Here is a 23395-nt window from a genome sequence, read left to right as displayed (position 1 = left end):
TTCAAGAGTAAGTTTGACCCCCTCCTCCCTCAGCGGCATCTTGCCTTTGGGAGTTCTTCCTCTCTGCCAGACCCATGGCACTGGCCAGGTTTGTTATGCTTTGCCCGTCTCCTTCAATTAAGTAATTACACGTCTGCTATTGAAAGATGGCAGAGCTCTGTGGGGACACTGTCTGTCTGGGACGCTATCCCCGCTCCCTTGACAACCTAAGTGAATGCTGCTGTGGCAGTAGCACCACTCGGCCTCTTTCTGTTCCACCTCACGCCTGGGATAAAAGGAGGTGACATGGGCCTGACAGGGGAAAGAAGAAGAAAAGAAAAAAAAAAATTCAAGTGTTTGGTGCTCCTGAAAGCAAAAGGGGGCTGTAAACAAGCTTAAGGCAATGAGTGAGTGGTCATGAAACCTGCACCATGAGAGAACAGAAGCCAGTCTCCCTCCACTGGTCTGGTTCTTGCAAGCAGTTTCCAACCATGCAACAGCATTTTGGGCTTTAAATCGTTGCTAAAAAAAGTCACACCAAGTCCCTGGGCCACCCCCTCTTGAGGTTATTGTGAGGACCAGCTTACTTTCTACCCACTTACTTTCAGGTTGCTCAACATTCTGAGGACATGGCGAGGTGATATTCTGATTCTCTTCGTAGGCTGGAGATGCCCGGAGGGTCACTGCTCCTTTTCCACTGCAGACTTTAGTGGGATCCGTTTCTACAGGAAATGCACATGCACAGAGGAGACACATTGAAACAGATGATACAAAGCTATTAGGAGCCATCGGAGCTCTGCGGAGTAATTTTAGCATGGCTGCCTCTGGGTGAATCAATCTAGTAATGTTTATGCAGATGAAGATTAGCTCTGGATTTAAAGCATTGACAAATCAAAGCAGTTCAATATTCTTGTAACTGAGGAATGTAGGAGTAAGTTCTGAGTCAGTGTAACAGAGCTAAGAAAGGAGAGGAAAAGTGTTTGAATGAAATTTCACAGGTCCATTTGCTGTATTTGTCCTTTGTGTGGAGACACTGTACTAACAAGGACATTCTACAAGCACACGTGTGGCTGTTCTATAGGGATGTCCCAGCAGTAACAGCCCACTCTTGTGCCAATCGATACTCCCTGGCTGATTTCAGCGAGACAATGCCCCATTAAATCCACACCAGTACAGTGCCTATAGACCACGACAACCCTTCAGCTGCGGTTGCAAAACACTCAAACCACAACCCAGGTGGCCACAACCCAGGGAAACATGGACAGTGCCAGATGGACAACAGCGGTGAGGGGAAAGGCTCAACAAACACTGGAGAAACAAAAAAAACTGGCCCACATCGGAAGCCCTCTACGCTGGAACCACCACAGTCCAAGCTTTTAGGTGTGTTCCCAGGCTTTCGGGATGTTGCAAAGGGCACAGCTTCAGACCCACCCTCTGGACCGAAGGAAGGATGGAGCACAGAAGGATTCAGAGGATACTTCCCTACGGTTCAGCTTTTAGTTCATCTAGGAGCACTGGGGCAGCCTCTGCGAAGGGAAAGGCTATCCACACGGACATATCAAATACTGCTTAATCCTTAAATACACCACATTTGCACTCACACCACGCAACTGGCCATGCCTTAAGGTCACCCACATGCCTGGTGAAATAGAAAATGACTTCTCTGATTTTCACATGATCCAGATGGGGTCAGGATTCCTTTTGCCCAAAAGTCCAGTTGTGGCTACTGTTCCCATCCTCACAGCACAACACACAGCCTGAGGACTCTGCGGAGCCACTTTCAAACCAGAGGACAAAGGTTTAAGCTCTGGGACTCCAGTTTCAAGAATGCTGTAACTTTGAGGCGTGTTGGGAGTCACCACGCCTGAGTAAGACATCCACAAAGAGTGCAGGTAGCTGTTTCCCTACGCTCCTACACCTAGATTCTCTTCACAGGCGATGGAGAGAAATGGAAGCAGAGTTCAACATGCCATAAATGTCTCCGTCATATCAGAGGAGAACCAAATTTGGGAATCAATGCAAAGTTTTTGTTATTTTCAAACAACATATTAAACCTGTATAGCAAATCAAAAGAATAAGAATCAAGAAAAAAAGTTTTGAACTCAAAAAATTAAAACATTTTGAAGACATCAGACTATTCCAATTTGGGACAGGAAGACAAATACCTAAGATGTTGAATTCCCTCACAATTTAGGTGAAATGATGAAAAACAAAAATCTGTATCGCTCATCAGTACAGAAACCCACCAGATGTAATAAACACGCCATTAGCACTGTACCAGTCCTAGAGAGCACATGTGTGACGGAACAGGAGACACACGTATCAGCTAGGCTAGGCTGACTGTCCAAATCCAGCAACGTACAAAAATAATCTTGTGCTTATAGTGGGAGAACATGTGCTTGGGGAGGGAGTGACAGACAGCCTAATATCCTTATTTATCCACATAAAGATTCTGTAAAGTCAGTGTTTAAAAACATGTAAAGTCACGTATAGAAAAATAAAACCATCCTACCAATGTTGAACTATGCTTGAACCTGTAAAATACCACCTCTGACACCCATTTACTTTCAGAAATGCAGGAATATGCAGGAAACATTCTTTGGTTCATCAGGAGTTTGGTTCAAAATGAGGCTGTAATAACAATATTATTCATAATCAAGCATTAGTAGAAGAGCTTACAACGATTCCTGATTCAAGTAGACACAATTATGTCTGCAGAGGAGCAGCATAATTCAGAACAGTGTATCGTGCCATCAAGAGCTAACTTGGTTACCTACTGATGAAATCTACAGCTCTGGAAACAGTGAGGAGAGGATAAAGCTGAAAACCAGCCAAAGTGCGTGGGTGAAGCAGGGAGATAGAGAGGGACAGAGAGAGAGGGGAGGGAGGGAAGAGAGAACGATGGCCAACTAATGCATGGCGGGGGGAGGAAGGAAGAAGATACCTGTAGGCAGCACTAGGTGAGGAGAACTTTTCACTTTCTTCACAGGGATTATTTTAACGGCAGAAATAGAGCGTGTACATAAAGGGACGCCAACAGCTGCAAACACAAAAGTGTAAATGGCACATCCAAAAAGGAAGAACAGTTTGGGAAGCATGCCACAAAATTTTCTAATGTACTTGGAGACACAATAGCAGGAAATTTCAAATACAAAAGCAGTCCAGAGAGCAGTGATGCAACCGTTAAAAATATCCCTTCGTTAGCCCTAACTCAGGACGTGTCTGTTTTATGTAGCATACAGAAGTGCTTATTGAATTGGCTAACTGCTGACTGCCACTGTGCTGCAGGCACAAAGAATCTGGAAGCATTAGTTTTTAGAAGCCATCAACAAATTTTAGTGTAATCATTTAGCTGAGATACACTACATGCAAAACTAAAAATGTTAAGTTAACATTAATATGGCCCAGTTAAAACAAAACCAAGTGAAAAAACAAGGATTGAAAGGTTGAGAGAGCATCATTAAACTAGCCACATTACATGAATTCTGGATTTTATGGCACTTGTTTTACAAGTTCAGCAATGGAAGGAGGTGAAACATGAAATAATCTTGAAAATAGCCCCATGCCAAAGGGCAGCAACAAAATATCCATTTCAGAAAAAATCCATCCATGTAAACATTTAATTGAAAAAATTTCTACTGGACTCCATCAACTAGCACACTAATTATACTAGATGTAGTAACACAGGGGAAAACCATCCACAGCACTGTGCAAAATTCTAGTAATTGTTACAAAACTGTCCAAACCAGCTGGTACTACTTCTCTCTGGCTCTGTATTGCAGCTAATGTGGAACTCATATTAAAAAAAAAAAAAAAGTGGGGGTGGGGGGGTGGGGGGGGTGGGAAGGTGGTGGTAAAAAAAGGCAAAGGCAAAACTACTCAGAAGTGAAGCTCAACAGGATCTGCCAAGATAAATATCTTGTAAATCATGGCTCTACCTGAATACCTTGAGTTGTGCTCTTGATTTCTGCAGAGCCAGGGTTTTCTCCTTTAAAACCCATCGGCTTTCTGCACACATTGACTGGTCGATGCCAGGTGCCTCGTCACATTCTGTGCCACCTCTCTCAGGCCTGCAGAATCAGTAGAGGCACCACCTCCCCAACACTGCACACCAGCAGGGAGCAGTGGGCCAGCCCGAGGAAGGCACTGACATCCCGGCAGTGTGTACACCCGCCCTCGTGGCAGACCCTTCTGGTCCCTGGCAAAACTGGAAAGCACAGACTTCATCAACCTAGGAAAAAAAGCTCTCAGCAAAAGGATGATGGGAGATTCTGATAGAATTTTTTCAAAGCTTAAAATTAGTTTTTAATTTGATGGGATTGTTTTAATTTTTTTTATTATTATTATTATTATTTTAAACAAAAGAGGAACCCAAATCAAACCCTGTTCTCCATGCCTCTCACCAAGCACTGGAGATCCTGTGAATACAATAGATCTCAAATCTAAACAGGCTGTGGTTTAGGAAACAACCCTAATTCCGTTCTGCTTTGCACTGACTGAATTCACCCATCCACAATGCAGTCAAAATACTAACCACTATAAAAAGGCATCAAAGGAAAAGAAAGGAAATGAAACCAGCAGAAACCCAACCCATACAACCATGTATTTTCACCCTGCCAAAACACACAGCATCACTCTGCAAAACTGAATGCTATAAAGCATGCTGCAAACCTACTGATGTTAAAGTGACGATTGGTTTGTTTAGGTAAGTTTGGGGTTTAAATCATTGTTGCTAGTGACAAATTTTTAATTTTTTTTTAAATTTCATTACTTAATTGGTTAGTTCCTGCCCTTTACTCCTGTGCTCAAACCTTCACCTCCCACTGAAGTTAGCAGGATTCACACACAGGCACCCACAAACCCATGCTGTCTAAACACACTGAGATACTGATTCACAGGTGCTCACAAGCACCACAAGTAGCACACAGCTTTCCTCAGAACACCACTAAAAACATACAAAGGGGCAAATCCAGCCTGCCACCTCTAAGAGACAAAGAACACTTGTTGAGCTACAAAATGCTGCTGGTACTGGCATGGTGCAGCACAAGGCTTTTCTTGTGCCAGTCGCCAAGCAAACTAAATTTGGAAACCCCTGCTGTAGTGAATGTCCTGGAATCAACCACACCAGGCAGCTGACATGCAGGGGGAGCTGCAGAGATGTCTCTGAAGCTCTTAACCCACCTTTTTCTTGTCCATTGGTGCTCAGCCCATTGACAACAGTTTTTGTACCATCCATTTCTTCGTGTTCTGCAAGACAAATGAAGCAGCAGATTACTTCTGGGTTAAAAGCTCTGCAACCAAATTTAACCTCTGGCTGGGAGGGGATGCCACAGGTCGGCACGATTTGATTCATGAACCAGGAAGTATTTTCTACTGTCTCAGGAGATTTTGCTTGGAGACACAAATCTCCCTTGGATGACACCCCCGTCTGTCCTTTCTCTTTGCCTACCTGGATTGCAGCCTCTTATAAACAGGGACTTTCTCTGTATGTGCATACAGCAGCCAGCTCACTGATGGCATTTTCAAGAGAGAATTTTCAAGTCCACAACGTTCCTAGCTGATATGAATAAAACTGGCTCTTGTGAATCCAGAGAAAGACAGAAGATAGTGCTAGAAAGAACCTCCAAGGGTCATCTAAATCCCTATTCCTGACCCATGGCCAAAACAAACCTGCCTCTCTCCCTGCTGACAAATGCTTGCCTAACAAGTTCTTACAAACTTCCAGCATCACCCTAAAGCAACTTGTTCCAGTGCTTCACAACCTGGAAGCTTATCAATGCTTAAGCAAAATTCCCAGCTCATGTTTTTCAGACCCTGATTAGTCTCCTAGCTTTCCTCTAGACTCTCTCCAAACGGTTCACATTTTTTTCAAAATGTGGTGCTAAAAACTGGACACAATACTCCAGCTGAGACTAATAAGGTGCTAAAATCAAGTGGGAATATTATTCCCCAGGTCCTACATATGGCACTTCAGTATGGTGCCTGCTCTGGTTTCCACTCTGATTCAGCCTGTCACCCAGACAAGCCCAGAAGTTTGCCTTTTCCCAACCAGCCCCCATCTCCTGGTCCCTCATTTTTCTTTGAACAGCTTATTTTTCCTATCTAGATGTCAAACTTCGCATTCACCCCTACTAAAACATATCAAATTCTTTCCGATATGTTTTTCAGGTAATCAATAATTTTGAATTCTTTCATTCCACAGTGGAAAAAAGCTAAAGTGACCTACTCCAGCTCAAGATGTTTCTACTAAATTTTTGAGCATTACGAGCCAAACTAAAACAACAAATGCAAAGCCAGGACACTTTTTATTATGAAGGGATTCTGCTGTTGCCTTAACAGTCAGACTCCCTGAGCGTTCAAGGGCTTTGACTCTTTTTCTGGGAGGCGAAGAGTCAAAAAGAGTGACTGCATCAGAAACAGGAATATTTCTAGCAACAAAAAGGAATGTCAATGAGGGCAAGTGGAAAACAACACAGACTTACCAGAGCTCATCGTGGTGGAGGGACTTGCCTTTTTCACTTCTGGGTTTTGTTTATGTCTGTTTAAAAAGAAAGGCAGAATGCTTATGTTGTGTTCCATGTCTGCCCAGACAGCGCTGGACATGATGCTGAACATTCATCACAAAACTCAACAGTCACAGTTTCTTCAAGAAATTTAGTTTCGAAACCCAAATGGATTTATGTCAACTATCAGTTACGTTTTTTGCTGATAATTATCAGAAATTCGAGAGTATTTCCACCCAATATAGGTACTATTTTCAGACATTAAGACTAATTCTCAACATCAAATCTGAAGATACTGATTAAAGTCCAAGAGTCTATATATGGCAAAGCGCAAACCTGGCTAGCTTCTAATGCATAAAATGTGCAACACCTTTAAGAAAAAAAAAAATAAATCTCAGTGAGACTAAAAGCTTTAAGCTAAACCCCCCAACTTAGACCACTGGCAGATTTCAGGGCAATCTGATCAAAGTCAGTCTCTCCTTTGAAAGATGTTACAATACAGAAGAGATTACACTTGCCAAAATGCATATTAACTTCTGCGCCAATCACCTCCAGTCCTGCGGGGCTGCTGATTTTTCAGGATCAGACTCCAGCAAGTGAAACTTTCAAATTAGAAGCTTTAATCCTCTTGGGACAAAAGACAGTAAAATTACCAACCCAAGAGAAAAATTACCAGATGGGCACCAGAGGAGACAAAAGTCCCTTTCCATGGTCACGCCAGCCTGCGGCAGCTGTGGGTCCTGTTCACACCCAGCGCCCACTCCCCAGGCACCTGGTGTCTGCAGCAAACACACAGGTTCCAGTGCTGCACCACAGATGCTGGTTTAAGTAGTCAAAGAGCGGCGTTTCTACAGAACAAGTCCATGTTTGCCAGGATCTCTCAGCTCTCACAGGCCTAGGTTGAATTACCAACCCTTTAATTTTGTGTTCCAGTCTTCTTCTCACACCCCCACAAAAAAAAAAGTGGGCGCTGAGAGTGAGCTCAAGTGTAAAACTCCAGCCGCTTAATGGCTTCCAAGGCACGAGCAGAAATAGGTACCCGAAGCTGTGAAATCATGCACAAAGAGCCCAGTCTAAAGTACAAGGGAAAATTGCTCAGAGAGACAAGAAACTAAACAAGAGAGCTGCACGTACTTGTTTTCCTGTTACATGAACTGGAGGCAGCAGTGGGATGTTATAAGAGGTGGAAATTGCCTTCAGAGAACTGAATTTACTCTCTTGCCTCAAGCATCCCCATTCTTAACTAGCATTTGTTTCCTACCAGCCAGAATATAATGAGCATGTTCAACAGATACTCAAAAGGAAAGAAAAGAAAATTAACAAGCAAAAATAGTAACAGATCAGTCTGTAAAACCAGCCAATATCTGGGCTCTCCAGCATGCCACCCTAGCAACAGCGGCCAACACTTAATTATTTAAATGTTTCCTTCATTAAAATATCCACATAAGATATACATTGTGGGTTGGTGAAGGCTCAGCAGGACGCAGCCTAACTCCAAGCTGATCCCAGAAAATGCACAGTGTGGAGTGGACGGTGCAGTCTAAGATCAGTCAGCACCAAAAGCTGAGCCCAACTTAAAGCTCTGCTGCCTCGCTTTGCCTGCCCGTAGAGCGTCTGCTTTTTGCTCCTACCATTCTGCACCCTGAAATAGGAACAGTTGACACAGCCTGAAAATTTAGACAAACGTACTCAATAATAATGGTCTTTCTGATCCCTGTACATTCTGGTTATGGAAAGATGCCTTAGTTCAAGCAAAGCAGAAAGAAACAGGCTAAAATGACAGGCTGGCCAGCCTGAGGAGGTTTGTAGTAGTATCACGCTCTTCTACGTATGGAAAACCTGTTACAAGTTAAAGTCGCTGATGAATACAAGTCTCTCCACAGGGCAGGGAGAAAACTACAAGAGGCGGCGATACTGCAGTAGGTCTCAACTCTGCTTTAGGATCAGAGCCATTCTGAAGCTGAAGAGGTTGCTGGTACCCAGAAGTTCTGACTCAGCATGAGCCCTCACCATAAACCTTCATGCAAGTCAACAGAACATTTCTTCCACTCTGAGCATCCCCAAAAGGTTGCATTCTCTGCTACACATGCTGAAAAAGGCAGGAAAAAGAAATAAATCTGGCGTATCACCTTTTCAGGAGAGCAAAGAGAAAATACTAACTCTCATGCCTGGGCAAAGGCTGGGTTCCACTGCTGCTGTGATCCCCCTCCACAACATCACTATCCGAGCAACTAAAGCTGTGGCCCCATGCTCCATACTTTTCCAACCGTCTCACCTCTGCTTAGGAATAGTGACATCACAACTGCCACAAAACTCTGATTTCAGTGATGTCTTTTTGATTCAAGAGTCCTGACATTGCTTACAATCTGAAGCACCAGCCTTCACTTCATTACGAGAAGCATTAATGAAAGAATTCACACCAAAGCCAGCACAATTATTTGGCCTTAAAAGAACAAATTATTTTCACAAGAAGTGATCTGAGGTTAAAAATAAAGTGATAATTAAAGTAAGATTGCTAAAATTAAATGGAGGAGGTGTACAAACTCATTAGATCTAGAAAAATTACTTTTCCACATATCCCCACGCTTACTAGCAATTACAGAATTCAATTAAAATAACAAGCATTCAGTGTTCACTTACTGTGAAACTAATCAGCATTATCCAAGCCCTCAAATGAACACGTACTTAATGTGGGTTCCCATCCACAGCAAGGATTCCGCATGCCTGGGGCGAGGGTAAGCAATCCTGGGTGCCTGGGCTGCTCTAACTCCAGAAACTCCAGTTAGAAGTTGATTTTCATCAGCTGAGAAGTTGCACACAGATTTGCTGCATGCAGGTGGAGGTAACTGCTGTCTGGATCGGGGAAACCCCGGTGCCCGCTTGGAGGATGTGTTTCGGTGCCTTTTTGTGTTGGGGCTACAGTTATTCTACCCATCTCCCAGGTGCTTGACCTAAGCCACACGGTGAAGTGCCACCTGCGGCCGCTGCTGGGAGCAGGCAGGGGGTCCGGCCAGGCAGCACGGTGGGCTCCATCACCCCAGCACTGCAAAGCACTGCCCTCTGTCACTGGGGAAGGCAGGTGCTGCAGCCAGTGCACCATGAGTGCTTGGGTGGCACATCCTCGGGCAGAGCAGTCCCTGCCAGGTTGGCCAGCCAGGCTCTCTGTGGGCCTGGAAACATCTGCTGGTCTCAGTTCCCTTCAAAACCTGCCAGTAGACACGGCCAAACCGTTCCTCCAGGCACACGGGCGAGGATGCACAGCGGCTTTTCAGAAGGGACTTTCAAAAGGGAAACAAAAATGAGATCCCTTGTGTCAACATCAAAAACAGGGAAACCAGTACTGCCAGATCAGGCAAAACAAAACAAATTTAAAACATAAATAAAAAAATAAAATCATTTTTAAAATACTCTAAAATCCCCAAGTGTCTCCTTCCAGCCGCCTGCTCTGAGCAGCTAACCCGTGCCTCCTGGCCAGACTAGAGTTAGTGCCTTTCCTGAAGCGGGGTGGGCATCGCGACTGAGGCTCCAAAGCACAGACACAATGAAAGGTAACAAATTCCTCGGGCCTAAGCCAGCAGCTGCAACCCTGGCACATGCCAATGTCAGGACGTCACATCCACCAGCTCCTTGCCAGTTGGGCCATACCTCTAGACGGATGTTTAACGCTTCTTCCCCCCTTCCCCCCCAGCACACTTCTCCCAAGGCTGCAGCTCCTTCCCTACTTGGTGTGGAAAAGAGCGCAGCGTGCCTGGAAGCCTATTTAGGAGGAATGCAGATAAGTGGCAACTACTTCTGCACAGCACGTCTCTGGATAATCTCGCATGCTCTAAACATCCGAGTACCCTCCCTACAATGGCAGGGGGGAACAAACAGCTCATTAATAGTTCCGTGCAAGGACATATGCTCTTAAGTCACTGGTATCTCAGCTAAGAGTTGCAGGTGGTGGTTATTTTTGGTGGTCTAATGTGTGTGTGTGGGGAAAAGTAATTTCCTTTTGTTTCTTCTCATTATTATTGGCAGCTCTGATGACTTGCATAAGATTTTAAAACAATTGCTAAACATGAGATGAGCATTCAGAACTTATTGGGCAGGTTCCTTATATTCCAGAGTTTTGGACTCCTGCTTTATCTCCTCAGTTCTGCAGTTTTTTACATTTTCAAAGTTTTCTCTCCATATACAAGAGCTTTAAGTGTTTTGTGGCTGCACTTATATGAAAAATCAAATTCTTATTTATAATAGTATAATCTAGTAGGCTTTCAGAAAAACGGGAAGCTTTCAGACCTAAAGGATGATCAGCAATCACAAACCTTACTTTTCCCCTGGTCAGGTCACTGACAGCACTAATTTGTTTGGCCCCTGGCTCAGACCCTTTCTCACACTGCCACCGCTGCCCCTGACCCAGGCTCTGCTCAACCAGCCTCGCCAGCAGCGCCGAGTCCCGACTCTGGGAAGCGGGCAAAGGGCTGCACTGCAGCCAGTGCCCCCTGCCAGGAGGTTCCTCCTCTTAAAGGAACTGGCTGGAAAGCACATCTCCTCTGTACTTCTCACTTTGTATCACATAAAATGTGGCAAGAAAAAAAATAATAGAATACAGGTGGCAGCCCCAGGCTGACCCAGGCAATCAGCTCCCTCTTCAAGTATCATTATTCTCTTATCCTGAAATACTGAGAGAAATATGTTGCCTGTCATTTTTCTTTTAAGGGTTAAAGAACATCCTGTCATTCCTTCAGAAGACATTATGCTGCTAAGAATAAATGTCATGAAAAGACTGTGAATAAGCAAGCAGTGCACATATAGAAGAATCACACCAATTCTGTACAAGACAACTGCTACCCCACACTCCGGCGAGTGTTAAGACAGCAGCAAGGGAGCAGCGAAAGCTCACTAAATGAATGAAACAAATGGCAGCATAGAACACAAGCTTGGATAAGGTGTTCCTATAAATAATTGAACTTACAGGTGTTAGAATAAATAAACAGCACATTTCACATGCACTGCCTTCCCCCCCTCCCCCCAGTATAGTGCATGTTTGTTTCCTTCCTAATGGGCAAAATTAAGTTGTCTGGGGCATATGTGCCAGTTTTTGTGCAATTTAAAAGGAATGTGCCCCTCAATAATAAAAGTCAAATAGAAAACGTAAACTCAGAGGTGTGGCTTTAAGAACTGAGAGATGCTTTTGAACTAAGTCATCTTACAGTCATCAGCTTTAGAGTAAACAAACTTTAGCTGCGACCTGAGTTAACTCAGTTCAAGGTCACCACTTTTGGAGCAGGGGGCAGAAAAGGATCTCCTGGGTCATCAAGCCTACTCCCATGCTATTGCAGGCAACTGTGTCATACAATCCTGTGCAAGAACATTTCACATTCCAGCTTAAAACTGGTAAGGTTTCCTGCCTCCACTGCTACTCCTGGAAGCCTGCTCCAGAACTCATTCCTCTTATGGCTTGAATGCTGTTCCTGATTTGCAAGCTAAATTTAATTCACAAACAGCTACAGCTAAATTGTTTTGCACCAACACAATTTTTCTGTTTAAGCAGCTCTTCCTCCTTGCACTCACCCCTATCCATGCAGTTTTACAAAGCTATTGCACCTCTGAGCAGTCATTTTGCAAGCCTGTAAACAGGCATTTCCAAAGCAACTGGTCTGCATGTTGTCAGCAATCTCATTAAAATCTGGCAAATAGCGGAAGATTGTAAAAGGCCAGCAGTCCAAAGTCTGAACTCTGGTTAATGTCACAGAACCAGGGAGCAAAGCCTACAGCTGACATGCCCAGCAGCTGAAAAGCAAGGTTTAAAAAGTAAACTGGCTTTTTTGGTCCGTTCTAACTCTGGCCTGTCTACTAAAACCAGTTCTATGGTCAATGCTAGTTCAGATAGCTATTTGATGTCTCCAGGGTCCTTCCTGCAAAGAAGTAGATGCAAATAATTTCACATCAGCCATCGAACTTTCATTAGTGACAATCACTTGCACCTGCAGGGTTGTGGGGTTGCAAGGCAGCTCCCGCCTGAGCCATCAACTTCCTGCTCTGCTACCAGCACAGGGGTTGGAAAACAGCATCCAGAGGGTTGCTTGGCACAGAGCAGCTGCCAAGAGTAACTGGACGTGCAGTGCATCACCGGCTCCCTCTGGACAACTTAACTGCTCTTATCAGTAGCCTTATGGCCAAAAACATTTCTTGTCATGGCAATAGATTTCAAATCCGCTGTAACAGGGCTCTGATGTCCTCCTGAGGCTGTCAGGACTGCCCTCTGGTTTTTGTACTTGATGGCTTGCGATCACAGTGACAGCAGCCGTGGCCCATGTATATCATTCATGCATGCTAAAGAAACAAATGCCTTTCCGCCACACCCGTACGCCCCAGCTGCTCACAGAGACATTTTAAAGCTTCAGAAAGAAAAATAAAAATGTCTAGGACATTTTAAATAAGATCTCACATTCATCTTAGCAGGAGACATAAGGCACATCATTTGAGAGCAGCAGAAGCTGAGATTTCTGCTCAGATTTGTCTGTGATCCATACGCTAACACCTCATAGATGGAAGCACTTTACAAAGGAGCTGATGTATATCCTATACATGGGAGCTTGCCGGGCACAGCGCTCAGGCTGCCAGCTCTGGAGGGAAAGCTGTAGATGATTGATTTAACAGCATACTGCAGCCTGGGACCACTCAGGACACTTAAAAGAGATTCGTAGAAGAATTTGGGCAGGGAGCACGTAACTAACGAAATCGGGATTTATTTACAGTTAAGGGGTAATTAATTCATTGACACCAGATTTACCTTTTTGCAAAAGGAAAATCTTTCAGACATCTGCGATGACCACACCTAGCCAAGAGGATGCTGCTTTTATGCTTCAGCTGGAAGAAACAGAAGATTCCCCGAGTCCAAGCTGTTGTGCATCTACTCGTAAGAGCTGTGCAGCTGGGGTGCTCTGTGTACTGCACTTGACTCTCTGTACACCTCTGATGTGGGGCCACTTGTGCCTCTGCAGAACAATTGCTGTAAATAAACAGACCCAAATTCCAGAAGCCCTAATTATGTATAACAACGGATCCATTCAGCTGACTGCAGGATTGAGGGACACAAACACTACATTGCATTTACTACAGTGAATGGCATTCTATAAATACGATCAATTAGATCATCTAAACAACATCCAGCAGCTTCTCTTGCATCATTTTGTATAACAAAGACTACAAAGGCTGTCTTCACCTCTGTCACACACTCTCAAACAGCGAACTAGTGAATAAGAGGAAGTTGCTTTAAGTAGAAATACTAATTACAGATTGACTAGTGTCACAGAGTTCAAATCCTAAATGCTCCACAAAAATGAGGGTAGAGAGAAGAATCTGACCTATAAACCAGATACTTTAATGGTGCAGACCACCTTATAACATCCCAGCCACTCCTGAGATTCCTAGTTGTGCAAGGCAGAGGAATTGCACAGGCATTAATGAGTACTCAGTTTGGCAACCACAATGAACTTTTTTAATTGTGACCTCTGCTTGCACTACCTGTTTTGAAGCTCTGCACAAACACTCACTAAGCAACAGCTAACACTTTTCAGGGTATATAGGTGATTTTCCTCTGCTCTGCCCTGGTGAGGCCACATCTGGAGTGCTGGGTCCATACTGGGCTCCCCAATTCAAGAGAGACAGGGAGCTACTGGAAAGGGTCCAGCGCAGGCTGTGAAGATGATGAGGGACCGGAGCATCTCCCTGAGGAGGAAAGGCTGAGGGCGCTGGGCCTTTTAGCCTGGAGAAGAGAAGACTGAGGGGGGATCCTGTCGATGCCTACAAATATCCCAGGGGCTGGTGTCAGGAGGACGGGGCCAGACCCTTCCCGGTGGTGCCCAGGGACAGGACAAGGGGCAGCGGGTACCGACTGCAACACGGGAAGTTCCACCTGAACATGAGGAAGAACTTCCCGACTCTGGGGGTGACGGAGCGCTGGAACAGGCTGTGCAGAGAGGCTGCAGGGTCTCCTTCTCTGGAGACATCCAAACCCACCTGGATGTGACTGTGCAGCCTGCTGGAGGAGAGCTGCTTCAGCAGGGCCTGGGCGACATGATCTCCAGAGGTGCCCTCCCACCCTGAGATTTTATGCAGAGATGGAAGTTGAGGGCCTCTATTCTGTGCAGCATCTGAAATGAGCTTAGCTGGCACAGTATAACAAGTCTTACAGCTCTCTTTTTTGATTTTCAGAATAAGCAAAACCAGTTTGAGAGTTGGTCTCGTTTACGCACAACCACAGTGACCTCCAGGGAACCACATAAAGCTAAGCCTAGCCAATGCATATGGGGAGCCAGGCACGCAACACTTCTAACACACCTTTGACAAGCCTACAGATGCAAGATGAAGTTAAGACGGGGTCATCCTCCTCAGCCTTTGCCAACCTGGAGGCATTGCTACACTAGAAAAACTGCCAGGAAACTGATTTATCTACTGGAGTATCAGGCACAAAAGGGTCCCAGCAAAACTCAGAAGGCTGGTCACCATCATGTGCCCAAGGCCAGACAGCAAACCCATGCCTGCCAGAGAATTCAGGCTGGAGTGCTGGCTTGCTAGCCTGGTTGGGCTGTGCTGCCTCTAAAGTCACCTACACACCAGAATGAAGAATACAGCGACTGCTCCTCTACTCAGTACTGAAAATGCTCCAAGAAAACTGAGCTGCTGGGTTAGGCAACACACTGACATGCGAAGTGTCTCCAGAAATAGCAGAAAGTTACATTCCAGAAGCCAGTCCTCATCTTCACTTCCCTCTGACTCCTCCAGCCTCAGGTGACCAAATTCACATATTGGTGAGAGTTCCACATCCATTCTCATCACTTTCATTTTAGCAACTGTCTCAGAATCAGCATTCAGGAATTGCTTTCAATCCCTCCTTCCCATAAAAATAGTCAGGGGGAAGATCCAGTCACCAGGGTAAAGAGGCAAGGACCTGCCCATTTCCCTACACAGAAGCACAAACCCAGGTAATGATGACCTTGATAACTCCTCTCTTTTCAAGCGTTAACTGGAAATACCCATCCAAATGAAAGAAACAATCTAAAAATCAGCATATGCTGACCCAACAGACCTTCCCACTCAGGGCACGTTAGCATTGGCCAGTGCCATGGAAAGCCCCGGGAGTTCAGCCCACAGCAGCTCTAAAAGGGCTAGCTTTGATAACTGTGACAAAAAAACAGACTGGTGTCCTTACCTTGATTCAGGCTTTTCAGTTAATGGTGCCATTTTCTTAGTCCCTTGATTTTACTCCATAAGAGGCACGAAAGAGTTAAGGAAACCTTTCACCGAGTTGCCCTGCCACTTGGCTGCTGAGGTGTAACACATTTGTGGAGGCATCTCTTTCTCTCTGGCACCCTTAAATACTTTGCTCCTCCTACTGCTGTGCTTTAATTAGCCAGTTGGTACTTAGTCACCCCATGCTGTCACTAGGCTTGCTCACCATCAGCCACCCCCACCCAGCCTGCCCGTCACTCCCTGCCACTGTCATCACCAAAGACACTGACTCTTCCTGCAGCTCTGGAGCTGGGAAAAGGAAAGAGGAAGTTTGGCGGTGACACTCCACGGTAGCACAGATATGGGATGCATTTCAGAAGGGAAGTGACAGGCAGACTTTGAAGACATATTAAAGGACGGGGAAAATACTTGAAAAAGCACTTTTTTCCCTTTTCCCCCCTCACCCCCCCATTAAATTAGGCAGCATCTGCTTGTCAAGGAAGGAATATTTTCATTAGCGCAGGACATGGCAGATCCTATTTCAATGGGCAGGAGCTGAAGGGGCAGCTAAAGTTTCTGCACTTGGCAGCAGAGATTTGTAGCATAAATACCTGTCATGACACAATGGGAAACTAAATGTTTGCATGGCTATTACATATTACATACCAACCCCATGGGCATCCTAAGAGACATCAATGGAGCTTTCAGCCACAAGATGTACTAGGGTGCCCCTGGAGCAGGGTGTCCCCACCGCAGTGCAGCCTGGCTCCCCTTCAGACAGCCTGAGACCTGCGCTGGAGTGGAGGTGGTGCCAGCTTTTAGGAAAGCGAGGGTATACTCACATGTCCCCGGGACAGGGCAGCCTGTTCAGTGAGGAAGGTGAGTAGCAGCACAGGATCACCCTTCCTTCCACGGTGAATGTCTACGGAACAAAGGATTGGGACCAAGGCTTCCTGAAATCAGACCTTGGAGGCTGGTTCGTGCAAGACCAAGTGGCAGCTTAATAGCGGAAACAATTTGAAGGAGACTGTCAGGTCTCTTGGTCCTGTCCTTTGTCACCAGCCCGCAGCAACCAGTGCACCAAGCACTGCTGGCTTTTGTGACCGACACTCCACAGTTTCCCTGTCTGCAGCCTGCCTCTGGATTTTGATTCCTCAAATACGCATGTACAGGCATTGATCTGCTGCCAAACTCAGACTGAAAAAGTGTCCTGAAAATTATTGCAAGGCGAGCATCTCAGCATTCAAACCTAGACCTAGAAAGCAACACAGATGGCAAGAGTTGCTGATACAGAAGGGCACAGAGCAAAGGTTACTGGGTGGGTCAGTGCTCACCCTAACTTCAGATTCTTTCAGTAAAACGTTAGCAAAGGACACAGAGCAAAGGTCTCCAAATACCTACACATGGAAACCCATACTGATGCACTGTAAAATGAGGTTCTGCCAGCAGCACAAGCTCTCCTTTTTCCTCCCCAATACAACTTTTAGCATCCCAATACTCACTTCCCAACAAATGAAGCAAATAGGCACAATTCTGACTTGCTCTATTGGGCTAAGGGGCCTGAAAAGGTTGGAAAATGCTCCTCTATCTTACTTCATTTAAGACCAATCCCATACCTCAGGATGAGCATGCCACTGGTAGTTCTAATTAGAGCAAACAAAGGGCCCCTGAGTCTACATTTACTACCACATCCAAAAAAATGATGCTGGGGAGCTTGTACCTGGGGTTTTGGTTTCATTTACCCCAGCAGATATCAGAAGGTATTTGCAAAATTTGGGTCTGGATCTATCTTTAGACTCCAGCCCCTTTAAAAGTCAGGCATATTTAGTTTGGGTGAAGGAGGAAGAGGGTTATTTCAGACATATCAACAGTCAAAATAAAGAGTGATGGAAAATAGCAGCTTTTGAACAGTCAGACCCTACTGTCCCCCTCCGAAAAAAAACAAACCCCAAAACCCCAAACCAAACAAAACCCACCTTGTTCTCAAAAACAAACCAGGAAAGCCAACAAAAAAGCCCACACTGTCCAAAGCAAGCTGTGCAGTCATCACCAGCTCCAGTTACTTGAAACATACTTGTTTATGCAACAGTACACAACAGGAGACCTCCCTCACCCCCGAAGATAAACTCCCTGATCTCCTTCAGGTCTGTTGTGGAGCATCAATCACATGAGAGCACATCAGTTGGAACATCCTTGCTGTGTGGCAGGGGTTTATAAACAAGCCTCTGACAGTTTGTCTTCAGGTAATAAAAATGACCGTGATTAAAACATTGAGAGAGTAGAAACCATACTGTAAAAATAACAGTTAGTGAACGAAAGAATGGCACCTAGGAAGAGGCACAGTAGGGAAGGATCCAGGGGCTGGATCAGGTCCAAACTTAAGATAGGAAAGTTCAGATCGAGGACTTGGTCTGAAACACTTCTGGTCTTTGCAGGAACCAGCTCAGAGAACCTTCAAACCACTTGGCAAGGAGAGAGGAATTACTGCTACAGACAACTGCTTCAATGGAAAATGAAGTTTTCACGGAATTTGCTACTCTGCTTGGGTGAAGGGAGAACCGGGCAGCAAGCTTTGCATGGCCACACAGCTTGGTTGTTTCTAAAGTCAACCTTGAGTGCTGGATAAAAAGCTTTATGAAGTGTTGCTGGTTTACCATCAACCCACACTAATAGCATACTACGCACTGCAATTTCCCCCGCCCCTATTGCTGCACAATCACTGCTGTATTTTTCCCCCATAAAACCCACGTCTTCGTGAAAGACAGCACCACCATCACAGCTGAAGGGAACAGCAAAACTGGTAAAACAATCTGTACAACAAAAGGAAGTCTTTGGCATAAAAGGGGCAGATGCCAGTTCTAGGATGTTCTGGGCCACTGCTCCAGTACCCACTGGACGAGCCTACCCTCACCATGTCTGTTTTGCTACCGAAGTCAGAAACAAATCCTTTCCCTGGAAGGAGTGGGTTGTTCCAGTTATGAGCTACCCTGGAAAGTCTGCTGCACAATCTATACAGTTTTTGTGTATTGATAAACGTCACACAGCCATGCTAGTTCTTTATGCCACCCCAATATGCCATGGGGCTTGGCTTTCCAGCCACCAGAAAAAGTCAGAAAGGTGCTGTGACACGCAGTTTAGAAAAGGAGGCACTTTTGATAGATCCAGGAGATGCTAAGCAAAAGTGTCTGAGCTTACTTGGTTCTGCAGATGGAGGAGGAAGGCAAGCAAACCTACATCACATTCGTGCTTTTAGTTCGGTGCCCTCTGAGGTTCTGGGGTTTGGATTGCAAAACAAAACTCAGCCAGAACAACAAGCTGCTGTTAGAGTTACACCCAGTACCACAAATGAGCACAAACTCATTCACCCATCATCCTCACCCTGCTGGGCTAGAGCTTCTACTTGGTTGCAGAAGAGCCACCCATGTTCTGGTTCAGATAGCTTTACCGCAACCTCCCTGCTGATCAGAGATGAGCCCTAGCTTGCCCCAGTGCTCCCAGCACCCAGGTCGGTCTCCCCTGGCATGCCTCAGACCTGAGCCTGAACTCTGCAGCTCAGTCCTCCCCACCTTAAAGATCGGGGAGCCCAGTGTCACCACAGAATGAAACAGAAAACCTGCCAGGCAGCTCAGGGCAACTGCACAAGGACTCAGGAAGCACGTACAGCTGAAGCTCCATGGCACAAAGGGGTTCAGACTGTCACCAGAGACGGAGCAAAACTCCTTGTAAAGATGTATACAGGCCTGTTTAAGAGCTCTAGGTAAGCACTTAATCTGCCAGAAGGAGAAAGTCTGCAGGGCAGAAGGTAAGGCCTAGTAAGAAGCCCTTGTAACAGTAATGTGTGTATTAATCCAGTGAAAGCACATAACTTGCTAAGCATACAGAGAGAACAGCATTGGCTACAAGACAAACTGCAAGAATATTTTCTCAAAGAGCTGAGAAAAGCAAATGCATCATTTGGCTTCCTTGCTGGAGACTGAAGAAGTCCCCCAGTGCCCCTCCTGGCTGTTGGAGATGGGGGTTATGCTGTAGGCTACTGATCCCTCATTTAAAACAGGAAGAAAAAAACCCAACTACCTGGTAGGATCACAGCTTACCAGCATCTGGGATCTACAGCATCTTAAGAGAGACTTCTGAGAGGCATGGCTCCCGCTGCGGTCTCTGCTGACTGGAGAACTCAGCAGGAGCTGGAAAGCACTACCTCATGCCAACACAAGCTGGGAGCGATCAGCTGTTTAGCAGTCACCTGAGTAGCAGTTTCTCCCTGCTCCTACTGATCTGCTGACCCCTTTAAACTCTCATGCATAAAGAAAGTATAACCTTGCCCATCTACCTTGAACAGTTGCTGACCCTGGTCCAAGCTATTTTGTGGAATTCAGGACCTGCTAAATACAACACTGCAGGGGAAAATCCTAGGGCTCAGCTGTGTTCACAAAAGTCCTAAGGAAATTAATGGCAGCAACAGCATGCAATCAACAATACAGGCATCCTCACCTGCACATTAGCATCACCAGCCCTTTGCACCCTGTACCACCACCTACACTCCGGCAACATGGAAGCCAAACTTGCATGCTGTGACTTGTGGCATGTGTGCCAAACTTGGGCATGGGACACAAGGATTATGCTCAGTGATCATAAGAGTGGCAGAAGAACCCTGTCTCTGTTTCTTTACTACAGAAGACCATCGACAGCAGTTTGTATGGCCAGAGCCATCCAACCAGCACCTCACTCAATGAAAGGCACTTCTGGCTGTGAAGGTAACAGAATACAGCCCAATCAATATTAAAAGCTTTTGTAATGGCACTAGCCATTTGCCAGTGCTCTTAACCTTTGTGCTGTAGAGCTTAAATTAACCTTAAGGTGCAGCAAGGACAAAATCGTCTCCTATCTGACATGCAAGGAAGCTGATTTTTGCAAAAATTCTCTCATATTTCTTCAGACTCAAAATATTCAGATATTTGGCATAATCTCTGAGCCAGCGCCCAAGCTGACTGCCTCTTCCAATAACAGTGATTTGGTGGGTTGTCGAGGGTAAAAAAGGAGAGATAGCAGTGCAGTAAAGAAGGGAACTAGCAGAAGCAGCAAAGAAAATTCAGACTGTGCTCTCTTTCCATCTCGGTATTTTCCTGCAAATCTTTTCCCTGCACCTTAATTGCTAAAGACAAGTGAATGTCAAACCAGACTACCCACAGCTGATTCTCTGTTCTCCAGGAACAGAACTAAAAGCCAAAAGCAGCAACATGTCTTCCAGCAGACGAGCCTGGGCAGCCATGGAAATTAAGCCCCAGCAGTTCTGCCCAATGTACTTCCCATGTATGTCATTAGTAAGTGTCGAGATCCAGCCCAAAACACCAGGCTCAGGAGAAATTTGGATTTGCCTCTAATTTGGCCAGCTGGCTGGAATTATTCACCAGTTACATTTGTAACTATGAAAGCTAATGAGAGAGTAATCATATCTCACAGTTCACAGCCGAAAGTCATTGCCTTTGGGAGTTAATGAGGGTTTAAGTTCCCCCTTCTCATTGATGTCTCTCCCTCAAGCTGCGGCTGCCACAGTGTTTTGAAGGCCACACCAACTTTAAATCTGTCCTCCATGGGCAATGCTGAGTACCGGTGTATTGAGGGGAAATGTGCCTCAACCCCTTCAAGGAGACAAAGGCAAATGCTGCTCTTCCCCCATCCCCTCTCACCACACCAACATTTCTTGTCAGAGCAAAGCAACAGCAACTGGATGACTAAGTAACGATAATGACTGCTGCTCAGTGCACTGCTGCGCTCTGATTAGATTCTTCCTGGCTTCTAACCAAATTAAAAAAAAACCACTGACCATTTATAGAGGCAGGACTGGCCTATTAGCATCAGCACAGGGCTCAGTCAGGATGCTCCTGGGTCATTGTCTCTATCCAGAAAGTCCAGATCCTTCAGTGTGGTGACTTCAAATGAAGTAAACAAATACACTGTCTATCAGGCCATGAGCTGCTCCCACGACCCTGCATGTCAGAAGTTCCTTAGCCCAAAACCCACAGCTCAACAGACCTTGGGGAACCACCTCCGGAGGCCTGGGGGCGTTAAGTTTGCACAGCCTATACTAACTGCCCTGTACTGAACAGGCAGGAGCTATGAATCTATGAGCAGATTGGGAAGACATTAAGGAAAACATTTGAAACACACTGTCCCTTCCAGCATCTCTGCCTCAGCGATTCTCCATCTGTTCCCAAAAGTTCAATGGAAAAAATGAAAACTCCATCTTCCCACTTTCTAAAACTGACTCTCACTGTTACTGCTCTGGTTTCTGGCACAGAGCTGCACCACTTAAACCTCTTTTATAGTATAAGATGAGCAGAGCCAGCACAGAGCTGGTGTGACCAGCTGACTGGAGCAAAATGACATTCTGGGCAATGCCTTCCTCTAGAAGGCATCCTGCTCTGCCCCCAGGGGAAGCGGAGAAAGGAGGACTCTGCACCTTGCAGCAGCCTGTCCGAGTACCTTTCAGCGTTCCCTTGAACCAAACTGAATAAGGCAGCAGCTGTTGACCAGCGGGCCCTGGGAAATCTGGCCATCAGTGAGAACAGCAACTCTCCAGCAATCTCTGCAACAGTGCTCTGCGTGCACTAAGGGCAGTTTTTCTCCTTTGTGGGAGAAACAATTACAGAGCCCTGGACCTACCTGTAGCATTTTCTGCACTTTGCCTTCCCCGCCGTGACAGCAAAAGAGATAGTCAGGATTTCCCCACTGTGTTTTCATAGACTTTATTTTGTTTTCTGGTGTATTGGCTAGATACTGCCCCCCATGCCTTTGGTCCAGCCTGTCAGGCCTGGAACTGGTTTCTCTCCACCAAGTGCTAGATGCCTGGACTAAAGGTCTGACATGAAGAGCTGACCTGCAGCATACACTGCAGATCACATTGAAAACCAACACAATGCCTTCCTGCTGGGACTACTGTGTTTTATCTAACACATCCATGGTTTGCCACAAAAATAGAACTTGGAGCTTGATCCTCTTCCAAGAACTAGAGCTTTTGACTGGCTCACCTACCAAAAAAAAATCATGTAATACAGTGGTGCTCTCCCCAACATGTAGCCTTCTGCTGCACAACCCAGGTAGGCTGCTGCCAGGAAGAAAATATCCTTCATTGCAAGCGATGGGAGATAGATGCCATTTTGGTGACCCAAGTGAGGATGAGGTCTCCCAGTGATGTACTCCTTCCCCACCCCTTCGGGATACTCACACCAGTCAGCTAGCTGAACTATTCAGGCCCAGCTCAGAAGGACAGGATCCTCTGGCAGCAACTTCCACTCTGTTGTCTCTTCACATGCAGCTGCTACGTAACAGCACATACCTACAAAAGAGGAAAAAAACGCTAGTAGTGCCACTGGTCCTGCTGTCCAACACAGTTACTGAGAGAGCTGTACCAAAGCAATCAGCCATTCACAGAAATAACGTTACTTTCAGACGAAGCAATGCCCTTCGCTTACCATGCAAGAAGCATAGTTAGTATGAACAGCAGTCTGACCAGACCCGCATCCTAGCATCCCCGATGTGAGAACTGGCCGTTACGGTTGTCTCCAGGGAAGGCTGAAACCACATCTGTTTTCCTGCCTTTCTGCTAGAGATTCCCCACCAAGCAGCAAGGCCAGTTGAACAGCACACCTCCCTACAACCTACAGTCTGGTTACTAATGTCAATGGTTGCTGATT

General features: G+C 45.7%; 1 protein-coding gene across 5 annotated transcripts in view; it reads right to left on the bottom strand.

The window, feature by feature from the left end:
• The window catches only part of SORBS1 (sorbin and SH3 domain containing 1), an 87252-nt gene extending 64339 nt beyond the window's left edge, over window positions 1-22913 (bottom strand). For 2 of the 5 annotated variants that reach the window (XM_080401162.1, XM_080401164.1), the window contains exons 1-5: window positions 15682-22910; window positions 6462-6517; window positions 5161-5226; window positions 2924-3019; window positions 582-701 (exon numbers count right to left, since the gene is read on the bottom strand). In XM_080401162.1, the coding sequence (XP_080257288.1) occupies window positions 582-701; window positions 2924-3019; window positions 5161-5226; window positions 6462-6517; window positions 15682-15713 (370 nt within the window). In that variant the 5' untranslated portion in view covers window positions 15714-22910. Of the gene's footprint in view, window positions 1-581; window positions 702-2923; window positions 3020-5160; window positions 5227-6461; window positions 6518-15681 lie in introns of all 5 variants that reach the window. The other 3 variants (XM_080401161.1, XM_080401163.1, XM_080401165.1) reach the window with 3 other exon arrangements.
• Between the last annotated feature and the right edge of the window lie 482 nt (window positions 22914-23395).

This window comes from Falco punctatus (genome assembly GCF_963210335.1).
Source record: "Falco punctatus genome assembly, chromosome: 9".
Taxonomy (NCBI): Eukaryota; Metazoa; Chordata; class Aves; order Falconiformes; family Falconidae; genus Falco; species Falco punctatus.
Note: the sequence above shows the minus strand (reverse complement) of the source record. Positions and strands in the feature narration are given on the sequence as shown.